The 25,612-nt window shown below is 38.1% G+C and overlaps 1 protein-coding gene across 10 annotated transcripts in view; it reads right to left on the bottom strand.

Moving 5' to 3' along the window:
• Window positions 1-25,612, bottom strand: part of KMT2C (lysine methyltransferase 2C) — a 293,955-nt gene that overhangs the window by 171,432 nt on the left and 96,911 nt on the right. For 9 of the 10 annotated variants that reach the window (XM_082846696.1, XM_082846705.1, XM_082846699.1 and 6 more), the window contains 4 exons: window positions 17,163-17,304; window positions 8,941-9,141; window positions 5,524-5,672; window positions 4,448-4,557 (listed from right to left, as the gene is read on the bottom strand). In XM_082846696.1, coding sequence (XP_082702822.1) covers window positions 4,448-4,557; window positions 5,524-5,672; window positions 8,941-9,141; window positions 17,163-17,304 — 602 coding nt within the window. The remainder of the gene's footprint in view (window positions 1-4,447; window positions 4,558-5,523; window positions 5,673-8,940; window positions 9,142-17,162; window positions 17,305-25,612) is intronic. The other variant, XM_082846698.1, reaches the window with a different exon arrangement.

A 25,612-nucleotide genomic window follows, 5' to 3' on the forward strand; every position in this document is an offset into this window, starting at 1 on the left:
CCAGATTTCCAAGTTGTTGGTAGCACCCCCAGGGCTCCAAAGAGGAAATTAAAAGAGAAACGCCATTACCTTTCCTGAAATACAGGTCGTAGTTTAGCATATTCTCCCATCTAGCAAAAAATAAATAAAGTTCCCTGTGGAAAAACTGAAAAACAATCTGTGGGACATTCCAGAAAAACTAAACTGCTTGATAATGCATGCCATTTAACAATGGAGGAAATATATTAAATGTATTAGTTTTAAAATAGAAATAATATTTCCTGATTATGGGGGGGGGGTGTGGATTTGTCAACCTCGGCACCAGGGGAGCTGGGTCCTGCCTGTGCAGTGCAGGTGGTTCGCAGCGCCACTAGGTGCCAGTAGCACACTCCCCTCCCTTGGACCACAGCACTCAGTATTGCCCTTCACTGGCAAACTCCACTCATGCATACGTTTACCCCATAAATGACTCCCTTGTGTTCCAGGTACTTTGTCAGGCACTAGAGATAAAATGACAAACCAACACATACAGTATTCATGCCCTCGTGATGCCTACAGCCCTAGTGGGGGGACCAAAGGTAATTAAATACTCACAGAAACAACATAAATTTACAAATGTTGCTAAGTGACATAAAGGAGAGATACATATTCCAATGACGATGTATATTAAGGACACGTGCTCAAATATTTCTTATTTAAAGATGCAGACAATCCAAAAGTTTAGAGTACTGCAACCCCCCATCTGAGCCTTGTATCTTGTTCTTTTCCATCATTAAAAGATTGAAAGGTCCAATGCTAACTTCAGTTTATTTCAGTATCTGTCAAAGGCTTTTAAAAAAATGATTCTCACAAAAATAGGGAGATCTAAACAAAAGTACATATTTCTACAACCATTTTTCAATCCCAACCAAAATTATCAAAAATTAGCCAGTAGATTTTCACCTTCCAAAGTAAAAAAATATTAATTTTTAACAAAGGGGTTTAAAACATCCATAAACTCTTTAGAATATTTTAATCAGGAAATTCTGTGTCCAGGATTTTTTGGCAACGAATGTGAGAATATTTTTGTTGTTTGATTACAAACTTTCACTGTTTCTGGCAATAAACTACCAATAGAAATAGTTCCAAACATCTGTTTTCAAAATGCTCAACCCTCAGCACATGTTTCTGTGAAAAGTCATTACATTCTTATTGTTGAAACACCACCTTTATCTTGAAGAGGCAGATGAAGTGTTTATTTTCTTTGAAAACAGAGGTAGATATAATACATTCAGCCATGTCATCCTAATAACGGTCGACAAATTTTTAACATCTGCTTTTTGGTAAAATAAAAGCCTGTTCTAAGTTCAACAGCACTTTTACACACTTTGCCCCTGGGGGACCTTTTAAGACATCAAAGATTTTTCATTTTCACACCACCCCACCCCAGCTCTTACGTAGGACTGTAAAGATTTACTCTATTTTAGAGGGGTTCTTTTGACAATTATAAATTTATAAGCTTATATAAATTAACCACACTGGTGACCTCCTTTAACACTTTGGCACTTACTTGTGACTTCTTTCTTGTAACTATGAATGACTCCATGAATGACCTTTAGGGCTATTCAGTTAGGCTACAAGTATTTATTGAGGAATGACCAAAAGAGAAAAAGATCCTTTTCAGAAGGGCACTATTATCTAGTGAGGAGAGACAGACAAGGTTATTAAGTAAATATACACTGTGTTAGATGCTGGTAAGTACGGAGGAGAGAACAATCCAGCGGGGGTATGATGGGAGGAGGAGACTCCTGAAATTTTCAATAGGGAGCCCAGCAAAGCCCTCACAGATTAGGTAACTTCAATAAATACCTAAAGGAAATGAGGGAGGAAGCCATGCATGTAGGGAACAGGGACTGCAAAGGCCTAGAGGTGGACAGTTTTGAGGAAGACCAAAGAGATCATTGAGGCTGAAGGAAGCGAGGGAGGGGAAGGGCACTTGTGGGAGTGGTGAAGATGGTGGAGGCCTTGCCAGTCAGGAAGGACTGGCTTTTTTCCTCTTAGTGAAACGGGAAGTCACTGAAGAGTGTTAGGCAGAGAAGTGATGTGACTTGACCTACGCTACTTATCTATTTTATCAATTTATTTATCAGTGTGGCTCATTCCATGGATGAAACCCCAAGACTTATCATTATTTTCTGTTACTGCTCAAATTGGTCCAGCTCTTAGGGGCTCCTTCAGGTTGGCTCCTGTGCTTGAGTCCCCATCTCTCTGAGCATTTCCTTGCTTTCTGTCACCTCATCTTGTATCTTCCCTGCACCATGAGCCACTTTTCAAGGAGCTCTGGTCCTTTTCATTGGAGAACACTGGTTAGAAACCAAGATCTAGGCACTAGATGTGCTCACTGCTACCAGAAGTCACTATTTCTAGGCCTTCACAGGGTACAGAGCTAGGAGATAAATGCAGCATACTAACACATGCATACACACATACCTATATTTCTGTATCTTTCCATATAAATATTAAAAACCTTAAGTTTATATTGATATCTCCTTTCTAACACCACAAAAATCATTTTAGAATTTTACTCACTCAATTACAGCAGGTATGTGCATGTATATGCAGGGTTTTTTGGGTCTTTAGCTTTACGGGTATCCAGTCAAGACACTACTTTTCAGTTGCTTAGTTTTTTCCCTACCCCTGTCATTGTGAATTCTGCTATCCCGTTTTAGGTTCCCCCATAGCCCAGATGGCTGTAGTTGCTTATTCAGGGGTAGGTGAAACATTCTAATGGTTCTAAGAGTCAGAGCTATACAAAAAGATATATCTGAGAAGTGTCGCACCACATCCCTGCTACACGGATCCCACTCCTGTCTTCCACCCACCTTTTAGAGACAGGTAACCAATCTCTCTACTTTCTGGCTTATTCATCCTGTGTTTCTTTTCCACAAATGTGCATATGCATGTATACTTTCTTACATCTCATTCCTTCCTACATAAAGTGTTGCACACCATAAGTGGTCTTTTACACTTTTTAATTCCACTTAAAAGTATATATTGGAAACTACTTTGTATTAGTTCATAAAAATATTCCTCATAGTATTTTTTACAGTTGCACAGTATTCTACTGTATGAACCATACCACGGTCTATTCAACCATTCTATTATGTGTGGTCAGAGGTTCTTTCCAATATTTTGCAAACTGAACAATGCTGTTAATGTTTTTGTATTATTGGAGGCATATTTTCAGGATAGAATCTCAGAAAGGTCAAAAGATAAGTGCACGTATAGTCTGTTAGGCATTTTGCCAAATTTCTCTCCAGAAGACATGTACCAATTTGCATTCCCACCAATGAGGCATAAGAGTGCCTATTTCCCCACAGCCTTATCAAAAATGAGTTGTTACAGTTCACTTTAGCCTTTGTTCATTGCCTTTCCTATAATGCTTTTCACTGTCACAAAATATTCCAAAACTACTTTTAAAGTAGTTCATGGAAGAAACAGTTCTCACTGATCTATCACAGTCACGATCTGGCCATCTAAGTATGTTCAGACTGTGGAAATTATTTATCGTGCATTATACTGTTCAAAATTTGGTAATGTAAGCCTTTAAATGTAATGTCACACTTCCAAAACAAACACTCTTAACTTGACTACTCCTGAGGTGAGGGTTACTCATCCATATAAAGTAGGTAATTTTGATCATCTGAGTAAAGCAAATGTTATAATAATTGAATAATTAAATCTAAGTCCTTGTCTCAACAATACTTTTGAAATGTTTACCTTTATTAAATCTATTAAAGCCCGTATAATTTCTACGGTAAAAAATTCCACTTCTAATATTCCTTTGGAAGGCCTGTTTCACTTCTCCCAAATATACCTGTCAAAAACCAAAGGGAACTTGTAGGCAGCAAAGCAATTTCACTTCATAGGGTTTGTTGCCTTTATAGATGGAAAGTAAACGTTGCATTTATTTCTCAATTCAAAATCACACGAAAATCGCAGTGAAAGCTTTGAAAGATGGCAGACTGGGTATATGATATTACTTTGGGATAGTGCCAAAAAGACAAACCGAACTGCCAACTTTACTGAAAAGAAATATTTTAATCAATTTTTAAAATAGCAAACAGAGCTAGCTCACACTGTGGACTAAAGATGTCAAATCCTGTCTCTCTTATTTTAAATCTTCGTCAAAGAGTTTTGTCTTAAAGAGTAAGATGCGTAATCATAGTCAGTAATACCCATTTCTAAGAATTTTAATTTCTGATTTAAATGTAAAATATTTATTTTAAAGATATGCATTTATTGCACAACTTAACATACTATATTCTAGTGGTCTGCACAAGCTACTCTTGGATATAAATTAATAGTTTCCTATTTTAAGGGTTTTTACATGATAGTAATCATTTAATAAATCTTGGAAGTGAATCTTTTATGTTGACACAGTAAATGTTATAAAGCTGTTGTTTAAATATGTGTTTCTTCTACTTACTTCTGTGCTCCCTGAGACAACAGCTCTGTCCACGTTCACTAACAACGGTTCTTCCATCTGGCACACCCTCAGTGACCATTCCACACAACGGTGATGAGCCCAACAAGTGCCTAAAATGGTTAAAGTGAAAAGAAGCAACTGAATAAACATTAAACGTATTAACGCTAATAAGTAAAGATGAAAATCCCCCAAATCAATTCAAATGTGTGAATACACGATGGCATCTGATATTTGCGATACCACTAAAGCAGCCCTCCTCGAAGTGTATCGTCTAGGAACTTGTTATAAATGCAAATATCAGACCACAACCAAGATCTGCTGAATCAAAAACTCTTGCCATGGTGCCCAGAAATCAACGTGTCAACAAGCCCTCAAGTGATTCTGATGCACAGTGAATTAGTGATTATTCCTTCAACAGAGAAATTCGTTTCTAGTCATTTTATTTAACCGTTACTATATTTTATTTGGTGTATTTACATAAAGGAAAATTACTTAATACTTTGTTTCTGACAAATAAGCTACATATACACCTCTATTCCACTACACCCCACACCAAGAGCCCACATCAATCATCAGTAACAGCTCAGTCTTTAAACTCTCTCTCACAGAGCACCTGAACAATTACACGCAGTTCTTCACTCAAAACCCCAACAGCGCCAAATCATGAGTATGGATTACTATACTGCGTTACAGGACATTCACAGGGCTTAGATCTTTACCCTTCACCCCTACTTCAAGTAGACCCAGACTGCCATGTTCCCCAGGTTTTCATAGATCCCTTTAAAATTTCTCTCTCCGAAACTGTCAGATCTCCATGGCACTGCTGCCTACACAAGTGTAAATGCAAACATTTATAAAAGCATCCAGCCCAGTGATGGCCCTGTGCAGATGCTAAATAAGTTAGGTAAACATAATTAGACAATTTATTTTACCTAAGCAGGTATACTTAACAATGACATTTTTCCAATGTGATAATTATTTCTAGATGAACGGTATGTACTATTAAGTGGATAATTTGCTAAAGTGAAAATGCTTACAGAATCAAAAGGTAGTTATTAATGAAGACTGGCTCATACCTGTAGGGTCAAATAAGGCTTGGACATCAATGGCATCCGGAAGGCCAACCAGACTGAGTTCATCCCATAATTTACCAGCCTGATCATCTGAAGCAGTCTGCGTGCTTACACTTACACAAGGTACTATATTCTGCTGAGGAGACCGTTCCCTGGAAAATAAAATAAAATAAAATGGATGTGAAAGTGATAACAAGTAGAAAATTGTTTCCTTTTATAATGACTTAAATATAATGTATTGCCTAATCAATTTTACTTAGGCATAAACTATCATAAAACAACTTTTAGAATATGTTATTATTCATAGTATAGATATAAAACTGGATAGCTATATTATATAATGTAAGCAACTAAAAACAAAAAAGGTCTCCAAATCCATAAGGAAGTGTTACAAATTACAGTTGCAGACTTATTTTGCCATTTTATATATATATATATATTTTTATGTGACACTCTAATAGTCTAGTCAGGAACCATATTTTATCACATAAAATGAATATTCCCTTTGGCCTTCCTTAAAGGCTTAGAAAGCAACTTGATCAAATCAGACATCTCTAAGTTGCTTTATGACCAGTGAGGACTCCGCCGCCACAGAGCTGGCAGTTAGGTTACTTCCCAGGGGAAATGAAGACCCACTACAAGTGTGAAGAGGGAGGCAGTGGGAGTGAAATGTGAGCCCTGGAGCCTCCTTGCGGTCCCCTCAGCAATCTCGACAGCTGGACTGTGGCATGATGCTGCAAGTATCCTCTGCTAAGACTTTACCTCACAAACCAGAAGTAAAAAGCAAAAACAAAATAGCTACTAGTGACCTGGGAATAAGGGAAAAAGTGTAACAGCAAAAAGTACAGTATAAAAATGAACACTGAGTAAGTGTTCACTGAATAACATATGGGAGATTTCAAACTTTGAAAGCCCTAAAACTTCATATATGAATTGAGATCAAGAAGTAAACAATGACTACTATCGTGATTAACATTAAACATGGGAAATCAGATGGCTGGCACTAAGACTTTAATCTTCTCCTGATATCACAGTATTTAACCTGATCATAATTCTGGATTAAATCACTATTGAATATAGATCATAACTCACTGCACTGATGTATGCTGGATATATATCATGATTCCTATTAAGAGAAAATCAGCACAATGACCAGGGTACTAAACTTTTTTATACCTGGAATCATTGAAAGAAAAAAAGTATTAACATATTTCAATAAGTACATTTAAATATCAAACCATATAAAAAATAACCAGTATTTTTTATGTTCAGCAGTAGAAATGCATAGACTTTTTTTTAAGTTTACCATGCTATGCTAACTTCAAATTCTTGTTTTTATAAAATTTGCCCACAGTGAAATGAGAACAAACCTTCCAGTAAATATAATCTCCATTCCTACAAATACATCTTCACTACTAACTTGCTAATTAGGAGGAAAAAAAGACTAACAGTTCATCTATGAAGACGAATGCATTGTTTTAACATATTTTTTTTACACCCGTAATTTGATGGGGGGACAGGTATAAAAACCCATGGAATGACTAACCAGTCTATTACTAACCAGTTCCCAAGCAGCAGGTTAGTCAAATTTCACCTTCAGGTTTTACAACCAGTCTATATGTACATAACATATCAGTAAGATGCTGACACCAACCCTACGGATGAGGAACCCAGCTTAGGAGAGAACATCGAGAGAAGTCAGCTGAAATATTTACATACCCCCCCATTTTAAGTCTAAAAAAAAAGAGGAAATGAATTCTTGATTATATATTCTTATATTTACTGCACCATGAGGGAAAAACTATTTTAAACTACTCCTTTTCAAATTAAAAAATTAACTAGCTGTTTATCTGGTTTATAACTCATTAGCAACATATTTTGTAAATATTTAAAATGATCAAGCTAAAGTAACTGTTTATCCCTAAATGATTTCCACATTTCATGAACATGCTTTATCCCTAAGGTCCATTAACTGGCTTGTTATCATCACTTAATAACTTGTTAAACTCTTAAGTATATACAAAGACTTTCATTAAACTAAGTCTATTTTTACATAATTATTTTAGCTCATGAAGTTTTCAGTAAAAATTAACTTAGCTTATAAAATAAATAAATAAATGAAGCCTAACTGTATTTCCCAGAACAGTTGTTTATTAATTGCCATTATTCAAGGCAGAACATGAGGATATACGATATAACCTGGTCCAGTCCAGTAAATTTACTAATGACCGATGGACATAAGTTTTCTGGACTTTTGATATATTTTATTAGAAAGTGAGCTCCCAATTGATCACGAAAGGTAAAGCTAGCTATGGCCTTTAAAAACACCAAAACTATAAATACAATACTTCTAAATTTCCTTAAGCTGTTCCACTTTAAATTCTTTTAAAAGGGTTTTTCTTGTTATTGTTTCATTTCCTACTTCAGGTCTTCAAGGCATTGGCAGCAGTCCAAAAGAAGAAGCCAATCAAATAAGTACAACACAATGCCTTAGTACTTAACTTTGGATAAAAGCCAGAGAAGCACTTGGATGATTACATCACCACCCTCAAGGGGCAGAGCTGGTTAGCCTTACAAGTTAAATTAATTTTTACACTTTCTCATCAACCACAGAAACTTCTATTCCCTCAACTACCAGAGCCAAGTCCACATAATAAGATGGCCTTCAAACGAACCTACAACATATAAAAAAAATATTAACTCCAAAAGCAAACATATTAGACAAGAGTTTGGGGCAACTATAAGGTCCATGAATATAGACACACATATATAGTTATACAAATAGTAAATTCTTTTTTTAAAATTATAGTTGATTTACAACATTATATTAGTTTCAGGTGTACAACATATGTAAATAGTTTCATATTAAAAAAAGAGCATCCTCTTTGACTTTAGAAAGGGAATTCTCAGCACGATTATTTAGAAGGAAAGAAAGTTAACACTGTACTGTAAGAGTTTACAGGACAGTTCAACATTCTCTGAACCACAGAAACAAATAAATAAATGACACACATAGGTAAAACCACTTTGGTTTTGCTATTCTTTTATGTTATACTCTTACAAACTACTTAAAACTTATCTAGAAAAAGGAAAGAAAGATCTCATTGATTTTCTAAAATTTTCATTCCATATATAGATAAATTCCATAAATCCCCTCTAGCCTTCCTTATATTATGTTCTTTAAAGTTTTCTTCTTTTTTGTTAATACACAACTAGCTTAAACTTTTTTCTAAATAAGAAAGAAATTTTGAGAAAATGAGTGTCTGCTGGGTTAATGGTGAGTCATAAAGCATCGTATGAATGTTGGAAACATAAAAAATTGTTCAGTAACAATCCCATTTGTATATTCATAAACATCGCAATGAAAAACTATATATAGTCTTACTGCGTTACAAACCACTTAAATTCAAAATTGCTTACTTTCTCTGTCCTCTTTGCTTTCGTGGTGTTGAGTTTTGTATTTTCTCACAAGTTCCACTGCTGTTGTCATCAACGTCCTTCTTGTTAGAAGGCTGGTTTTTCCATGGCAAAATAAATCCAGGCGTTACTCTAAATTGTTTTAAGTCTCCTTGTCCTAAGGAGCTTTTTTCACCACAGTAACAAAAAGCGCAGAGCTGTTCACTGGTAGAAATGAAAAGTACGGAAGACAGAGAGGAGAAGTAGTTTTATTTAACTATTTCAAGTTCCAGACTATTGCAGATACTTGTGCTTTAAAATTCAATATTATGTCTTTAGTGCAAGCAAAGCATTTAAAAATATCTATACCGTAAGAACAATTAAGTTCAATAAAAATTATACATTTGCAATTCTACTTTTCTATAGCATGATTTTTTTAAAGTAGTAAATATACCAAATCAAAAAATTATAGTTTGTGCTTAGAAAAACAATTTTCTTTTAAACCTGATTTAAAAATCTCGAAGTTGATAAAGGAGGCAGGAATGTACAGTGGAGAAAGGACAGCCTCTTCAATAAGTGGTGCTGGGAAAACTGGACAGGTACACGTAAAAGTATGAGATTAGAACACTCCCTAACACCATACACAAAAATAAGCTCAAAACGGATTAAAAATCTAAATGTAAGGCCAGAAACTATCAAACTCTTAGAGGAAAACATAGGCAGAACACTCTATGACATAAATCACAGCAAGATCCTTTTTGACCCTCCTCCTAGAGAAATGGAAATAAAAACAAAAATAGACAAATGGGACCTAATGAAACTTCAAAGCTTTTGCACAGCAAAGGAAACCATAAACAAGACCAAAAGACAACCCTCCGAATGGGAGAAAATATTTGCAAATGAAGCAACGGACAAAGGATTAATCTCCAAAATTTACAAGCAGCTCATGCAGCTCAATAACAAAACAACAAATAACCCAATCCAAAAATGGGCAGAACACCTAAATAGACATTTCTCCAAAGAAGATATACAGATTGCCAACAAACACATGAAAGAATGCTCAACATCGTTAATCATTAGAGAAATGCAAATCAAAACTACAACGAGATATCATCTCACACCAGTCAGAATGGCCATCATCAAAAAATCTAGAAACAATAAATGCTGGAGAGAGTGTGGAGAAAAGGGTACACTCTTGCACTGCTGGTGGGAATGTGAATTGGTACAGCCACTAGGGAGAACAGTATGGAGGTTCCTTAAAAAACTACAAATAAAACTACCATATGACCCAGCAATCCCACTACTGGGCATATACCCTGAGAAAATCCCATAATTCAAAAAGAGTCATGTACCAAAATGTTCACTGCAGCTCTGTTTACAATAGCCACGAGATGGAAACAACCTAAGTGTCCATCATCAGATGAATGGATAAAGATGTGGCACATATATACAATGGAATATTACTCAGCCATAAAAAGAAACGAATTTGAGTTATTTGTAGTGAGGTGGATGGACCTAGAGTCTGTCATACAGAGTGAAGTAAGTCAGAAAGAGAAAGACAAATACCATATGCTAACACATATATGGAATCTAAGAAAAAAGAAATGTCATGAAGAACCTAGGGGTAAGACAGGAATAAAGACACAGACCTACTAGAGAATGGACTTGAGGATATGGGGAGGGGGAAGGGTAAGCTGTGACAAAGCGAGAGAGAGGCATGGACATATATACACTACCAAACGTAAGGTAGATAGTTAGTGGGAAGCAGCCGCATAGCACAGGGAGATCAGCTCGTTGCTTTGTGACCGCCTGGAGGGGTGGGATAGGGAGGGTGGGAGGGAGGGATACGCAAGAGGGAAGAGATATGGGAACATATGTATATGTATAACTGATTCCCTTTGTTATAAAGCAGAAACTAACACACCACTGTAAAGCAATTCTACTCCAATAAAGATGTAAAAAATAAGTAAATAGAAAGAAAGAAAGAAAAAGAAAGAAAGAAAGAAAGAAAGAAAGAAAGAGAGAAAGAAAGAAAGAAAGAAAGAAGGAAAGAAAGAAAGAAAGGAGAAAAATCTTAAGTTGAACCATCATAAATTGGAGACCATCTATCTGTTTTTGGTCTAAGAAATAAGAGACTCTTTTATGTGAGCATGAAATAAAAATAGTTGAACCTGAATGGAATTTTAAAATTTCCCCTTAATCTACACAAACATAACAGAGATGTCTAACTTTTTAAAGCTCCCTATAAGGGCTTCCCTGGTGGCGCAGTGGTTGAGAGTCCGCCTGCCGATGCAGGGGACGCGGGTTCGTGCCCTGGTCCGGGAAGATCCCACATGCCGCGGAGCAGCTGCGCCCGTGAGCCATGGACGCTGAGCCTGCGCATCCGGAGCCTGTGCTCCGCAACGGGAGAGGCCACAACAGTGAGAGGGCTGCGTACCGCAAAAAAAAAAAAAAAAAAAAAACTCCCTTTAATCCTTGAATTTAGTTGGTGATATTTTGTGTTAACCCAGTTCCTTATTTTTCATCAGATTACTTTTGCCATCCAAGTGTTTTAATTTCTTATCCTACTTTTTACCTTCCTTTTCTCCACAGAGACTGAAATATACTTTTTCTTGCTCCTTGGGGGTATTCTGAATAAGTTAAATTTAACTCCCCATCACCATTCCAGATTTGCCCAGTGAAAATAAATTACCATCAATTCTCTTTAAAAAAAAAAAAAAAAAATCTCGAAGTATTAAAAAGGAATAAAGAAAGTAAAAAATTAAGGTTGGGGAAGAAGGTACAGTTTAATGGCCACTCAATTATATCCCAGCTATGTAAAACAAGTGATGACCAAGTTTTACTTAACTACTTGATGGAACATTCTTTATGCATAATATATATACCATACACACAGAGAGATATAAAAAAATAAATTTAAGTGGGTTAAGCAGTTAGTGATGAGGGACAGGGGAACAGACAGAAAGGGTTTAAGAGGAGAGGGAAAGGGATGAATAGGCAAAACTGGATTTTTAGAGCAGTGAAACTACTTCATATGCTATACTGTAGTTAATGGCGGATACATGACACTGCACATTTATCAAAACTCACAGAACTATATGTAACACAAAGAATGAAAGTAAACTATGAACTTTAATTAATAATAATGTATCCACAGCAGCGAAGAGTAGCCCCACTCACCACAACTAAGGAAAGCCCGCGCGCAGTAACGAAAACACAAAAATAAAGTAAATAAATTTAAATAATAATAATAATAATGTATCAATACTGGTTTATCAGTTGTAACAAATGTATCACACTAATGAAAGATACTAATATTAGGGGAAACTGAGGCAGGGAAAGGTTGGGGAGGGGGAACTCTGTGTACCATCTGCTTAATTTTTCTGTAAACCTGAAGTTATTCTAAACAATAAAATCTATAATTTTTTTAAAAAAGAAACCATTTAAAAAGTTAAAGGACAAAAACCGATATATACTTATGGAATATATGCTTGATAAGGGATCTTAGAAAAAAAACAGAATTAAAAGAACTGCTCCTCTTGGATATATCTTCTCTTCACAACACATTTATGGCTGCTGTACTCAAATCTTTCTTCTCAAGCATTAAAGTTCCCACCATCACCTCTGTAGTATCTACCTCAGGAACTTTCATAATGTCTTACATTAACAGGTGATGGAAATAATCTTTTCAGGTAATGTTTAACGCAAGTTAAATTCATATTGGACCTCTCTCAACTAATTACCTTTTGTTTATAAAAGTCACCTATTTAAGTTTTTCCAATATTACGTATTTCAACTTCATGATAAACTGTGCTGTCCATTGATACTGACACATACACACACACACGTGCGCGTGATTAAATGTGGTCTACTTTCAGAAAAATAAAGTCAAATAGGGGAAAAAATGTTTTTCTTCTTGCCTAAAGGATACTATCCACCAAATTCCTTTGCCAGTATCTTATTAATTTTTTAAATTTTCTTATTTATAATTTTCTCTAAGCTTTAAACTTACGTTTCTTTCAGCATACCCTGTTCCTAGTTTGTTTCTTCCCCTAGAAACATTACCTATGAGGAGCAACAATCAGATGGACAGCAACTTTATGAACAACACTGATTAGGAAATGGAGAAATACTTTTAAAGTATGACAAAAAATATCTTAACCTTCAATTTTATATCCAAAACCTTAACTCAAATGTAAAGGTATAATAAAATTATTCCCAGGTTTCTATAAGACCTGAGAAATTTTACCACACAACAGATCCACAATGTAAATATTTTTAGAGAAATATTCAAATTATTAAAGAATTAGGAAATGTTACAAGGGATGTAGGAAATAAAGACTGTCAAATATCTCATAGTAATTTATTGTTAACTTTAAAGGGTGGCACAAAGGAAATCCCTGGCTTCCGCTCTGGATGTAGTAGAAAGCTGCAAAGAACTTTGCTCCCACTGTCACAGCAAAAACTCACCAGACAATCCACAAGTTCACTTTTCTTGAAAACATCAGATTACAAAAGTTGCAGAGGAAAAGATTCACCTGCAGTTGAATGAAAGGCACTTCCAAGAAGAGAAGAGACACAAGCCCTTGCTTAATCTGAGGAAGAGGCCACTCACTGGATGTCATCCAAGCAGGCTAAACAATTCAGTGAAAATTTTATAAATTGCTAAAAGCCAAGTTTGTGGCGGTAGGAGAGTACAGAACACCCAGGACCCGCAAACACAGGGGAATTCTAACCCACTCACGAGCTTCTCTCCATGCACCTCCCCCGGTGCTCGTGCCTACCACTCGGGCATGGAGAGGAGTCCTGAGAATGCACCAGTCATGGTAAAAGCCTGGGCAGGACAACAGCAGAGACATGGGAAAGACACAAAGATCTTTCTTCTTCATCTTCCCTGCGAAAGAAAAGCCTCAGACTGGTAAAAGGAGAGCAAAAGTCTCTGCCCTGCAATGGTCAAGACCAGCCGCAGATGGAGGAATGAATGGGGGATGGGATGAACCTCCCCCCTGGAGGAGGAGCAAGACTGCGTAGACCCAGACCATGACGGGTCTCCACTAGCTGCGACAATGACGGGACCCCCGAGACCTAGGGACACAGCGCTCACCTAAGAATAAAGTTGAATCAGAACAATAAGAAACATCCTGCCAAGCCACTCTATATCATTAGTGGCAATGCAAAACAGTACAGTCACACTGGAAAATACTTTGGCATTTTCCTTGAAAAATTACCTCTCTCTTAGATATTTTTACCTAAGTGAAATAAAAACCCTACATTCACACCAAAATCTGCAAGTGAATATTTATACCAATTTTATTCATAACTGCCCCAAACTGGAAACTATCCAAATATCCCTTAATTGGAAAATGATAAATTAAATGTGGTAGAGGGCTTCTCTGGTGGTGCAGTGGTTAAGAATCCCCCGCCAATGTAGGGAACATGGGTTCGAGCCCTGGTCCAGGAGGATCCACATGTTGTGGAGCAACTAAGCCCGTGCGCCACAACTACTGAGCCTGCGCTCTAGAGCCCGCGAGCCACAACTACGGAGCCCACGTGACACAACTACTGAAGCCTGCGTGCCTAGAGCCCCTGCTCCACAACAAGAGAAGCCACCGCAATGAGAAGTCCATGCACCGCAACGAAGAGAAGCCCCCACTCTCCACAACCAGAGAAAGCCCGTGTGCAGCAATGAAGACCCAATGCAGCCATAAATAAATAAATAAATTTATTTATTTAAAAAAAAAAATGGAGCTTCCCTGGTGGCGCAGTGGTTGAGAGTCCGCCTGCCGCTGCCGGGGACACTGGTTCATGCCCCGGTCCGGGAAGATCCCACATGCCGCAGAGCGGCTGGGCCCGTGAGCCATGGCCGCTGAGCCTGCACGTCAGGAGCCTGTGCTCCGCAACGGGAGAGGCCACAACAGTGAGAGGCCCGCGTACCGCAAAAAAAAAAAAATGTGGTAGGCACCTCCATAAAAGAGAATCCTACTCAGCAATAAAAAGGAAACAGCTACTGATATATGCGATGACATAAATGAGTGTCAAATGCATTAAATATGCTAAGTTAAAAAGGCCAGAATCAGAAAACAGGTAAGTGACTGCCTAGGGCAGAAGATGGGATCAGGAATGACAGCAAAAGGGCATCAGGTAATTTTTTTAGTATGATGGAACTGTTCTTTATCTTGTTGTTGTAGTGGTTATATGACAGTATACAACTGTCAAAACTCACTACACGGGTGAATTTTACAGTAATTTTACTCTCTCTCTCTCTCTCTCTATATATATATATATATAAACCTGAATTTTTCAAAATATGAAAAATGTTAGGGGGCCAAGACAAAATAGGAAGTATATATTTAAATAACTAGAAAATGAAATGCTAGATGATAGATACAAAGAGATATGAAAATATGATAAATCATTATTCATATTGCTAAAACTAAGAAATCAATTCAAACTCTAAGTTTGAAATTCTTTCAAAATTAAATTCAACAGGGTACAGAAACATGAGCCTTAAGGAAAACCATCTCAAAAACAAAACAAAATATAATGTATAATCAATAGGAAAAAATTATGAATGCAATAAAAAGCAGGAAAAAAGGGAAAAAGTATTGCCTTCACAGGGCTCACATGACAGTAAGGGAGATAAACGAACTGTGGAGAAATAAAAAGTGCAACAAAGGAAAATAAAGCAGAAATAGAGGGTAAATGTGGTGGGGGCTATGTTTTATTTATTTTTCATCCTACTCTTTTATTTTGAAAACCTTCCCGAAGATGTAGAACATAGTGGGAATTTGAATTTTTTTTGTTGTTTTTTTCTTGGTTGCATCCAGTCTTAGTTGCGGCAGGCGGGCTCCGTAATTGAAGAATGTATGCTTCTTAGTTGTGGCAGGCAGGCTCCTTAGTTGCAGCTCACCAGCTCCTTAGTTGTGGCATGTGAACTCTTAGTTGCAGCATGCATGTGGGATCTAGTTCCAGGACCAGGGATCAAACCCGGGCCCCCTGCACTGGGAGCGCAGAGTCTTAACCACTGTACCACCAGGGAAGTCCCTGAAATTTTTAATATAATTTATATATTTAATTTAAATATAAGAGACAGCCAAAAGAGAGTTTGGGAGAAACTTGATTTACATTTTAGAATGATCATTTCTGCAATTGTGCTAAGAAAAATGTGGACTGGGGAAAGCAGAGAAGAAGTGGAGAGACCCCTTAAAAGGTAACGACAGCCCCCTAAGGATAAGAGGCCTTGGAGTAAGATGGTAAGCAAGTTAAGAGAGTGAGCACTGGTTTGGGATATCTTCTAAAGGTGGGCTACAAAATTTAGAATGTGAGGTACGAGAAAAGAGAGAAATCACGGACTAACTCAAAAGGTTTTGGCCTAAGCAACTGGGTGAATATTGGTATTATTTATTGAAATGAAGAAATCCTGGGGAGAAGATTTAGGACAGGCCTGGGGTCAGAATCAACAGTGGCTGTGGACATGTTATGGGTGCAGTGTCTAGTGTACTTCCAAATGGAGATATCAAGCAGACAGATGGAGAGCAAAGTCTAGAGTTCAGAGAAAGGTCAGCCCTCAAAATATAAATGTGGGGTTTCATTAGCACACAGATAGTACCTAACTATCGGACTGAATAATAAAAGTAAACACGCCGAGGACTTCGACCTGAGGACTCCAACGTGATAAAGGTGGGGAGTCTGCACAGAAGCCAGCAAAAGACATAATGAGGAGGCAGATGTGACAAAAGCAAAAGAAAGGAAACATTTCAAGAAGATGGGAATATTCAACTGATGGATGGTTCCAGTTTTATTCATGGCTTCCAAGTTAAGATCTAAAAAATTACAAGACTTAAGCTGAATGATACACAGAGAAGTTACCACATCCTGTATTTCTTTTTTTAAAGAATGAAGAGAGGGTAAAGAACAAGAGTATAAACTTAAGTTTACAAGTAAATAAAAACTCAGTTCTTATGCTAAAAGTTTAGACTTTTTTCTTCTTCTAGGGAATCGATCGCATCCTGGAAATATTCTGTCCTGGTCTGAGGAGAGCAGAGTAACACAGTAGCCCACTGCTCTGTTCCACAGCCACCTAAGCCCACGGACGTGCTTCACTCCAGCCACGCGCAGAGCTATCAGCTCTTAAAGTCCACCCAGCTTTCTGTCCTAAGCCTGCACTCTCTGAACTCCCTCTACAGTCAACTCGCTGCTCTTTTGCCCGTCACTAATCTCCAATCCAGTTGCATTCATTCTCTAACCTGATTTTGGCTTCTATACCAACAGAGACCAGGGAGGTTGCAGATTCCTCAGACACAGAACGCTGAAAGGCTGGGCCTGGCTGCTTGCTGCTGTCCAATTCTGCTTCAGCATCTTCTTCTGCTGATTGTTCTTTGATTTCTGCTTAACAGTAAACAAGAGAATACAAAAAGTCATTCTGCATTATACCAATCTTTAGTGAATTTATCTATAAAGCATACATCGTAAAGGAAAAATAATGAAGCAACAAATGACAATACTTAACTAACGTAGGAAAAGCTTATATATATATAATTAATGGTACTGTTTATATTTATTCTATATTATAAAATGATAATCAAAATAATGTAAAACAGGGCATACTTTTCCAAATTACAATTGACGCAAATCTTAATAATAACTGTTAAGAACCTTATTTTCAGGATTATAGCAGTTCCTCTACACAACAAATGTGACTCATGAAAAAGTTTCTTGGTAATTTATAAATTGAAATTATCATTCATTTAAAACAAGCATTATGGCCTCTATCAGCCATTCTAAAAGTTAAATGACTGAAAAGAACACAGTGCCTTTGACTCCAGTGCCTTTTTCAGTTATCCTCAAGACTCCAACCCCGAACACCTCACACATACTTTCTTAGGAGGCAACCTAACTGTTGAGAGGGTTTCCAAACACCATTACCCCTAATATCATTCCTCTCTTTAAATAAAACGACATATCCACCACCCTGTCTCTCACACTGTATTGTTAGACATTAACAGGCATGATCCCTGCACTAGCGCTCCTGATGCAACCCCACACTCCTGGCTCCATCTTTCCTTTCTAACTGGAAATTTACACATACTTTTCTGCACCACTACCCCCAAACCAACCAACCAACCAACCAACAAGAAAAGCTTATAGTCGTTTAAGCTCCTCCTGTCTTTTCTTCCTTTCACCACCAAATTTCATGCAATGGGACTCTGGAGTGGCTGCCCTCCACCTCAGACCCTTCCTACAAGGCATCCATCCTCCAACCACAGCACTGTTCTCGCCACCTCACTGGTGCCAAAAGAACTAATACATAATCCCGGGCTACTCACAAGCCTTCAAACACTCCAGAAATTCATCTGGCACCAAGGAGTACTCACTCCCTCTTCAGTGAAATGCTTTTCACCTCTTAAACACAGGGAGATATCATGGATTACTATGGGCTTTGGAGTCATGAGGACAAGTTCCACCAACGACAAACTAGGCAACTTTATGCAGAAGTCATCTCTCTCAGCTTCAATTCACTCCCCATAAAATCAGAAAGCTACCTATACTTCACGAGTTTGTTAACAAAGATTAATTGAACGGTCTAGTATCTGCCTCTTCAGCTGATCTGAGACCTCTAACCGTGAGTACAGCTCTCTACGTGTCCTCTACGTGCTCGTCTTTTGTGTGTGTTTTCTTAATAAATTTATTTATTTTTGGCTGTGTTGGGTCTTCGTTGCTGCACGCAGGCTTGCTCTAGTTGTGGTAAGCGGGGGCTACTCTTCGTTGTGGTGCGGGGACTTCTCACCACGGTGGCTTCTCTTGTTGTGGAGCACGGGCTCTAGGCACACGGGCTTCAGTAGTTGTGGCTCGCAGGCTTAGCTGCTCCGTGACATGTGGGATCTTCCTGGACCAGGGCTCGAGCCAGTGTCCCCTGCACTGGCAGGCAGATTCTTAACCACTGTGCCACCAGGGAGGCCCAACTTACTGATTTTTTTTTAATTTATTTATTTTTGGTTGTGCCGGGTCTTAGTTGCAGCAGGCGGGTTCCTTAGTTGCAGCATGTGAAGTCTTAGTTGCGGCATGCATGTGGGATCTAGTTCCCTGACCAAGGATCAAACCCGTGTCCTCTGCATTGGGAGGCGGATTCTTAACCATGGCACCACCAGGGAAGTCCCTGACTTACTGATTTTTAAGTCAACATCCCTAACCCTACCTCCTGTCCTGAGCTCCAGACCATACTTCAACTGCATACGAGGCACATCTAGCAGCTTGAACACTCACTTTCACATCAAATCTGATTTCTTACCTCTCAGATTAGCATGACTTCCCTGTCAAAGTCTTCTAGATTCAAAATGAATTTTAGGGAACTATTCTGACAAATGAATAATTTTGAGAACTATTAATTTTTTAGTTAGAAATAATTATAAACAATTGTAAATCCTGTCAAATCATAAAATTAATGATGCAATGAGGCATCAAACATATGGTTCTGGTTTTCCTATTTAAAATGTTTCTTTTGTGCTCACTTCGGCAGCACATATACTAAAATTGGAACAATACAGAGAAGATTAGCATGGCCCCTGCGCAAGGATGACACGCAAATTCGTGAAGTGTTCCATATTTTTGATGCAAGAGGGAAGAGATGTGGGGATATATGTATATGTATAATTGACTCACTGTTATAAAGCAGAAACTAACACACCATTGTAAAGCAATTATACTCCAATAAAGATGTTAAAATAAAATAAAATGTTTCTTTTTAAAACTGAAGTAGAAAAGTTGACCATAAATTAAGTGCTTGTGGGGCCTATTAATCACGGTGTCTCTCCTGCCTACTTCTAGCCACAAAATTGGTATAGAATCAAATCTACAAATACAAAATACATTTGTATCAAACAAGGATTATAAAAAGATCTGCAGGGCTTCCCTAGTGGCGCAGTGGTTGAGAGTCTGCCTGCCGATGCAGGGGACACGGGTTTGTGCCCTGGTCCGGGAAGATCCCATGTGCCGCAGAGCGGCTGGGCCTGTGAGCCATGGCTGCTAAGCCTGCGCATCCGGAGCCTGTGCTCCGCAACGGGAGAGGCCACAGCAGTGAGAGGCCCGCGTACCACAAAAAAAAAAAAAAAACACCACAGGGAGCAAAGTCACCCCATCAGCCTGGACCTCTCACTCTCAGAAATATTACACGAAAGAAAAATGAATGTTTTATTTAAACCACTGCTGTATTTGGACATCTCTGTTACATCAGTTTAACCCATGCTCTAACACAGAAACCAGCATCAGGTATGGAGCACTGCGTAACAAAAACTTAAAATAGGCGGGCTGGTGAGTAGGTGAGAGAACAGTGATAGCAGTGTTTGGAAATCAACTGACACCATTTATGCTGTATCAAAATATATGGTAGTGCTGTGACCTGCAATAACTTGAAAAGCAGACCAGCTGCCTCCAGAGCTCTAGGGAAAGCATCTGGAGAGAGCCAGGAATTATTCTGCGTTGCCTGCCCTCTAGCACTTTTACAACCAAAGACAGAAAGGAATACAGTACGGCTTGAGAGATTCTCTCTGCCTATAATATTCAAAGTACTATAAAATGACCATATATAAAAACACCTTTAAAGAGGCATTTCATTTCTACCCAGAGATGTCCAGAGCACATGTGGGGTATGCCCTTTTTGTACCATTTCTACTACTAGGTAACAAGAAAGGGTAAGAGTCAAGAGAAGAAATGAGAACTGTAAAAGAGGAATAAGAAGAGGGCCTCAGAAGCTTACAATGAGGCAGGTGGATGAGGGTCATGTCACCACATCCCTGGGAACACGTTTGTCCTAAGAACCAGCACCATTTAGCCTGCATCCCCCCCTCCCCCAAAATCAGGGTCCCTCCAATAGGTATGGCCTGTCCATTCTCTCTTAATATGTTGCTAACCACCACTATGGCCTCTAATCAGAATTTTTCTTCTAGCAAATTGAGGCACAATTTCAGGTATTCTGTTGTTTTTCTCTCCCTGAAAAATAAAACACATAACCCTTTAAACATTCTTTGGGTTTTCTTTATTGTTTATAACTAAGGGGAAGTAAGTAAGAGGACAATCTCTCTGCCTGTCTCTCTCTCTCTCTCTCTCAAATTAGACCTAGAAAGAAACAGTAAGGTTAAATATGAATGTTATTGGTGGGTTGGTAGGTCTTCAGGTACACAACTTTTGAAATTTCAGAGGGGAAAAAAAAACAGATTCAGACAAAGGGATTTTTTTTCTTTTTTAAGAAATGGGACCAGGAACAGGCCTGATCCACAAGGAGGACAGTAGTAAAGCAGGCTTTAAGAGTTCTCTTTTCTTAAAAAAAAAAAAAAAAAAGGAATATTCTCCTCTACCTATTTTTCCTACTGGCTCTGCCCATGATTCTAACCTGGATCTGCCAAAGATCCAATAAGGATTGGTGTGTTTTGGTCTTATTTTTGGTTTGGATTTTGTTGTTTTAATCATTTGTTTTTTAAGGAACAAGGAAAAGTCCTATAACTGCTTCCTAGGGAACAGTTCCAGCCACAAAATAGAAATAGAAAAAGGCATCCCTAAATATGTGAAACTACATGTAATAATACAACCTATTTCTTTTGGCTGTCACTCTTCATTTAGTAGAAATGTTAGGTCTCACTATCTGTCAAAGTCAAGGCAGGACAATTAAACTAGTGTTTACGTCCCTCTCCTCTCTTAGCCCAAGTCTTCGAAAGACTGTCAGAGTTTGGCAGCAGAATGTGAAACAGACTACTCTGGCTGAAATGAAACCCAAATATCCAACAAGAGATGTCATCCAGAGATGCTCTGGATGAAATGACTGTGAACCCAGAGACAACTGAGGGAACAGTTCTGATGCAAGTACTTGGCTACCTGCAGTTAACTAATAAAAATGCCTCAAACACCATCTTGTACTTGTGCCTAATGCAAGAAAGCTGGCCTTTCAACCTGTGCCACTTTGCAGTTTTTGCCTTTCATGGGATTCTATTTGTTCAAATGACTACAGTCCAGAAATGCGCAAATAAGAACAAGCACATACTTTTTTAAAAAAAAATTTAAGTGTTGAGAATTTCCTGGTGGTCCAGTGGTTAGGACTCCGAGCTTTCACTGCTGAGGACCCAGGTTCAATCCCTGGTCAGGGAAATAAGATCCCACAAGACGTGAAGCACAGCCAAAAATAAATTTTTTAAAAAATTAAAAATTTAAGGGTTATATTTTTCTTTGATACAAAATCTCCAGTGTACCTTTCTCCTTATTTTGAACCTGACCTAAAATACTGACAAAGCCAGTTGGTCTCAAAATGCTCTAAAACCAGAAAGATGGAGTCCTCTCCAACCCTGGGGATGATCAGAGTGGGGTGGTTTTATTCGAAGCACCTACTTGTGTGTAAACTCAAACCACCAGGTGTCACATGTGGGTGGTAACTACACTAAAGAACCTAAGAGAACTTGGATAGCGTGTGCACTCTAGGCAAACCTTTGTAGATACATAGGTAAATGGGACACAACTGTAAATTAGCTCTAACCGTGCCCTTACACAATGCCATTCCACCTCCCATGACTCTTACTCTTACTTAGGATTAATCCTAAATAGTTGGTTCTATGACACAAAAAAGTTTAAAATTAATAGCAAAGGCTGTTTTGCTGCTTTAGTTAAAATCAAAGGCTTGCAGTCAAATGGTCCAGAATTTGCATCATATCTCAGTCATTTGCTAGCAATGTGACCTTCACAACTTGCTTAATTAACCTCATCTCAATTTCAGTTTGCTAATCATTTAACAGATAGCTAATGCCAGCTACAATAAAACTGTCTCTGAGGATCAAAAAAGAGAATACATTGGGCACTTAGCCTAATGCCCTAAGTATACAGTAAGTGTAGGTATGTAGCTGCTACTCTGATTACCTACACTCACATACTATAACTATGTATTTACTTTCCATCTAGTTGGATATCACCCACCAGATCACACATTATTAAACTGTATTGTGGGAAGTAACAGGAATAAACAGAACATTTATTTAGCACCTCCTGGCTGTTTGCTAGGGATTCAATAAATCATTGCTTTAGAATGATTTTTTTACCAAACAAAATTTTGGGTAACTACTATGTACCACACATTCTAGTCCAATGGTAGCACAAAAATACAGTCTATTTTATTGTGTTTATCAGGGTACATATGAGAAAACAACTCTTTAATGGGGAAAAAAGAAGAGTCAGGATCCCTATGCTTAATGGATCTATTCAGGAAATAGCAAATGATGGCAACAGGACACAATCACTGACATGATGGAGGTACAAGGTATCATGGGAGTTAAGGGAAGAGGTGGAAAATATAATTTAGAAAGGCTTCAGAAAAGTGTCAGAAGCCCAGCTGAAACTAAAAGGACAAGTGTAAGTGTGCCTAATAGTTCTCTCACTTAATTCTTCTCTTTTAAAAAAGAGTAATATCTGAAACTAACACAACACTGTAAAGCAATTACATTCCAAATGGATAAAGACTATGTGGCACATATATACAATGGAATATTACTCAGCCATAAAAAGAAACGAAATTGAGTTATTCGTAGTGAGGTGGATGGACCTAGAGTCTGTCATACAGACTGAAGTCAGAAAGAGAAAAACAAATACCATATGCTAACACATATATATGGAATTAAAAACAAATTGGTTCTGAAGAACCTAGGGGCAGGACAGGAATAAAGACGCAGATGTAGAGAATGGACTTGAGGACAGGGGAGGGGGAAGGGTAAGCTGGGATGAAGTGAGAGAGTGGCACTGACATATCTGCACTACTAAATGTAAAACAGATAGCTAGTGGGAAGCAGCGGCATAGCACAGGGAGATCAACTCGATGCTTTGTGACCACCTAGAGGGGTGGGATAGGGAGGGTGGGAAGGAGACGCAAGAAGGAGGGGATATGGGGATATATCTATATGTATAGCTGATTCACTTTGTTATACGGCAGAAACTAACACAACATTGTAAAGCAATTATACTCCAATAAAGACGTAAAAAAAAAAAGAAGTTTAAAAAACCAATAAGTTGTAAAGATCAACAAAGAAAAAAAAAAACAGAGGAATATCTGGACTTCCCTGGTGGTGCAGTGGTTAAGAATCTGCCTGCCAATGCAGGGGGACATGGGTTCGTTCCCTGGTCCAGGAAGATCCCACGTGCCGCGGAACAACTAAGCCCAAGTGCCACAACTACTGAACCTGCGCTCTAGAGACTGCGGGCCACAACTACTGAGCCCACGTGCCACAACTATGGAAGCCTGCAAGCCTAGAGCCCGTGTCCGCAACAAAAGAAGCCACCGCAATGAGAAGGCCGTGCACCACAATGAAGAGTAGCCCCGCTCACCGCCAACTAGAGAAAGCCCGCGCAGCAACAAAGACCCAACACAGCCATAGATAGATAGATAGATAGATAGATAAATTTATTTTTAAAAAAAGATAAGGAAACTAAGTCTGAAAGTTAAACAAGCTTGAGGTCACATAGCTAACAGGAAGCAAAGCTGGGATACACAATCAGATTTGTGTAACTCCGAAGCCCAAGGGTGCTCTTTCCACTACTACACACTGCCTGGCACAATATCTGATCTGATCATAGCTCATAAGTTTTATGAATAAATTCATGTTAAACCGAAATGTTAATATTTTACTAGGACCATGTTACTGAGGAATCATTTGTTGAATATGAAGAATGAGATGAAAGTTGAAAATACAGAGTTTTTCTCTTTACTTCTTAAGCACTACTGAATAAAATTATAAAGTAGTAAGAACATTTACTTCACAGCAAAGTTCATGGAAATAAAATATTTTGATCTTGGTCAATATGAAATTTCCCCCCAAAGGTTAAATAATTCTTTGGAAGAGCTGTATGTATCCTACAAATATATTCAGCAAACTCACCAACATGACAGCGTAATAGACTATAAGATGTCAAAAATATTCTAGAGTCCAATTATGGCCTCCTTACCAATACACAGTGCATCCCTTCAATGCACCCTATCTTTTTACTCAACATCGCCAGTTATTAGAGAAATGCAAATCAAAACTACAATGAGGTACCACCTCACGGCAGTCAGAACGGCCATCATCAGAAAGTCTACAAATAACAAATGCTGAAGAGGGTGTGGAGAAAAGGGAACATTGTTGGTAGGAATGTAAATTGGTGCAGTCACTATGCAAAATAGTATGGAGGTTCCTCAAAAAACTTGAGTTACCATATGATCTAGCAATTCCACTCCTGGGCATATATCCAGCCAAAACTATAATTTGAAAAGACATGCACCCCTACGTTCACAGCAGCACTATTTACAACAGCCAAGACAGGGAAACAAACTAAATAATGATTGGATGAAGAAGATGTGGTATATACATACAATGGAATATTACTCGGCCATAAAAAAGAATGAAATAATGTCATTTACAGCTACACAGATATACCTAGAGATTATCATATTAAGCGAAGTAAGTCAGAAAGAGAAAGACAAATAACATATGATATCACTTATATGTGGAATCTAAAATATGACACAAATGAACTTATCTATGAAACTGAAACAGATTCACAGACATAGAGAACAGACTTATGGTTCAGCAGGGGGGACAGATTAGCAGTTTGGGATTAGCAGATGCAAGCTATTATACATAGGATGGATAAACAACAAGGTTCTATTGTATAGCACAGGGAACTATATTCAATA

The sequence above is a fragment of the Leucopleurus acutus genome, assembly GCF_964270905.1.
Source record: "Leucopleurus acutus genome assembly, chromosome: 9".
NCBI classification, from domain to species: Eukaryota; Metazoa; Chordata; class Mammalia; order Artiodactyla; family Delphinidae; genus Leucopleurus; species Leucopleurus acutus.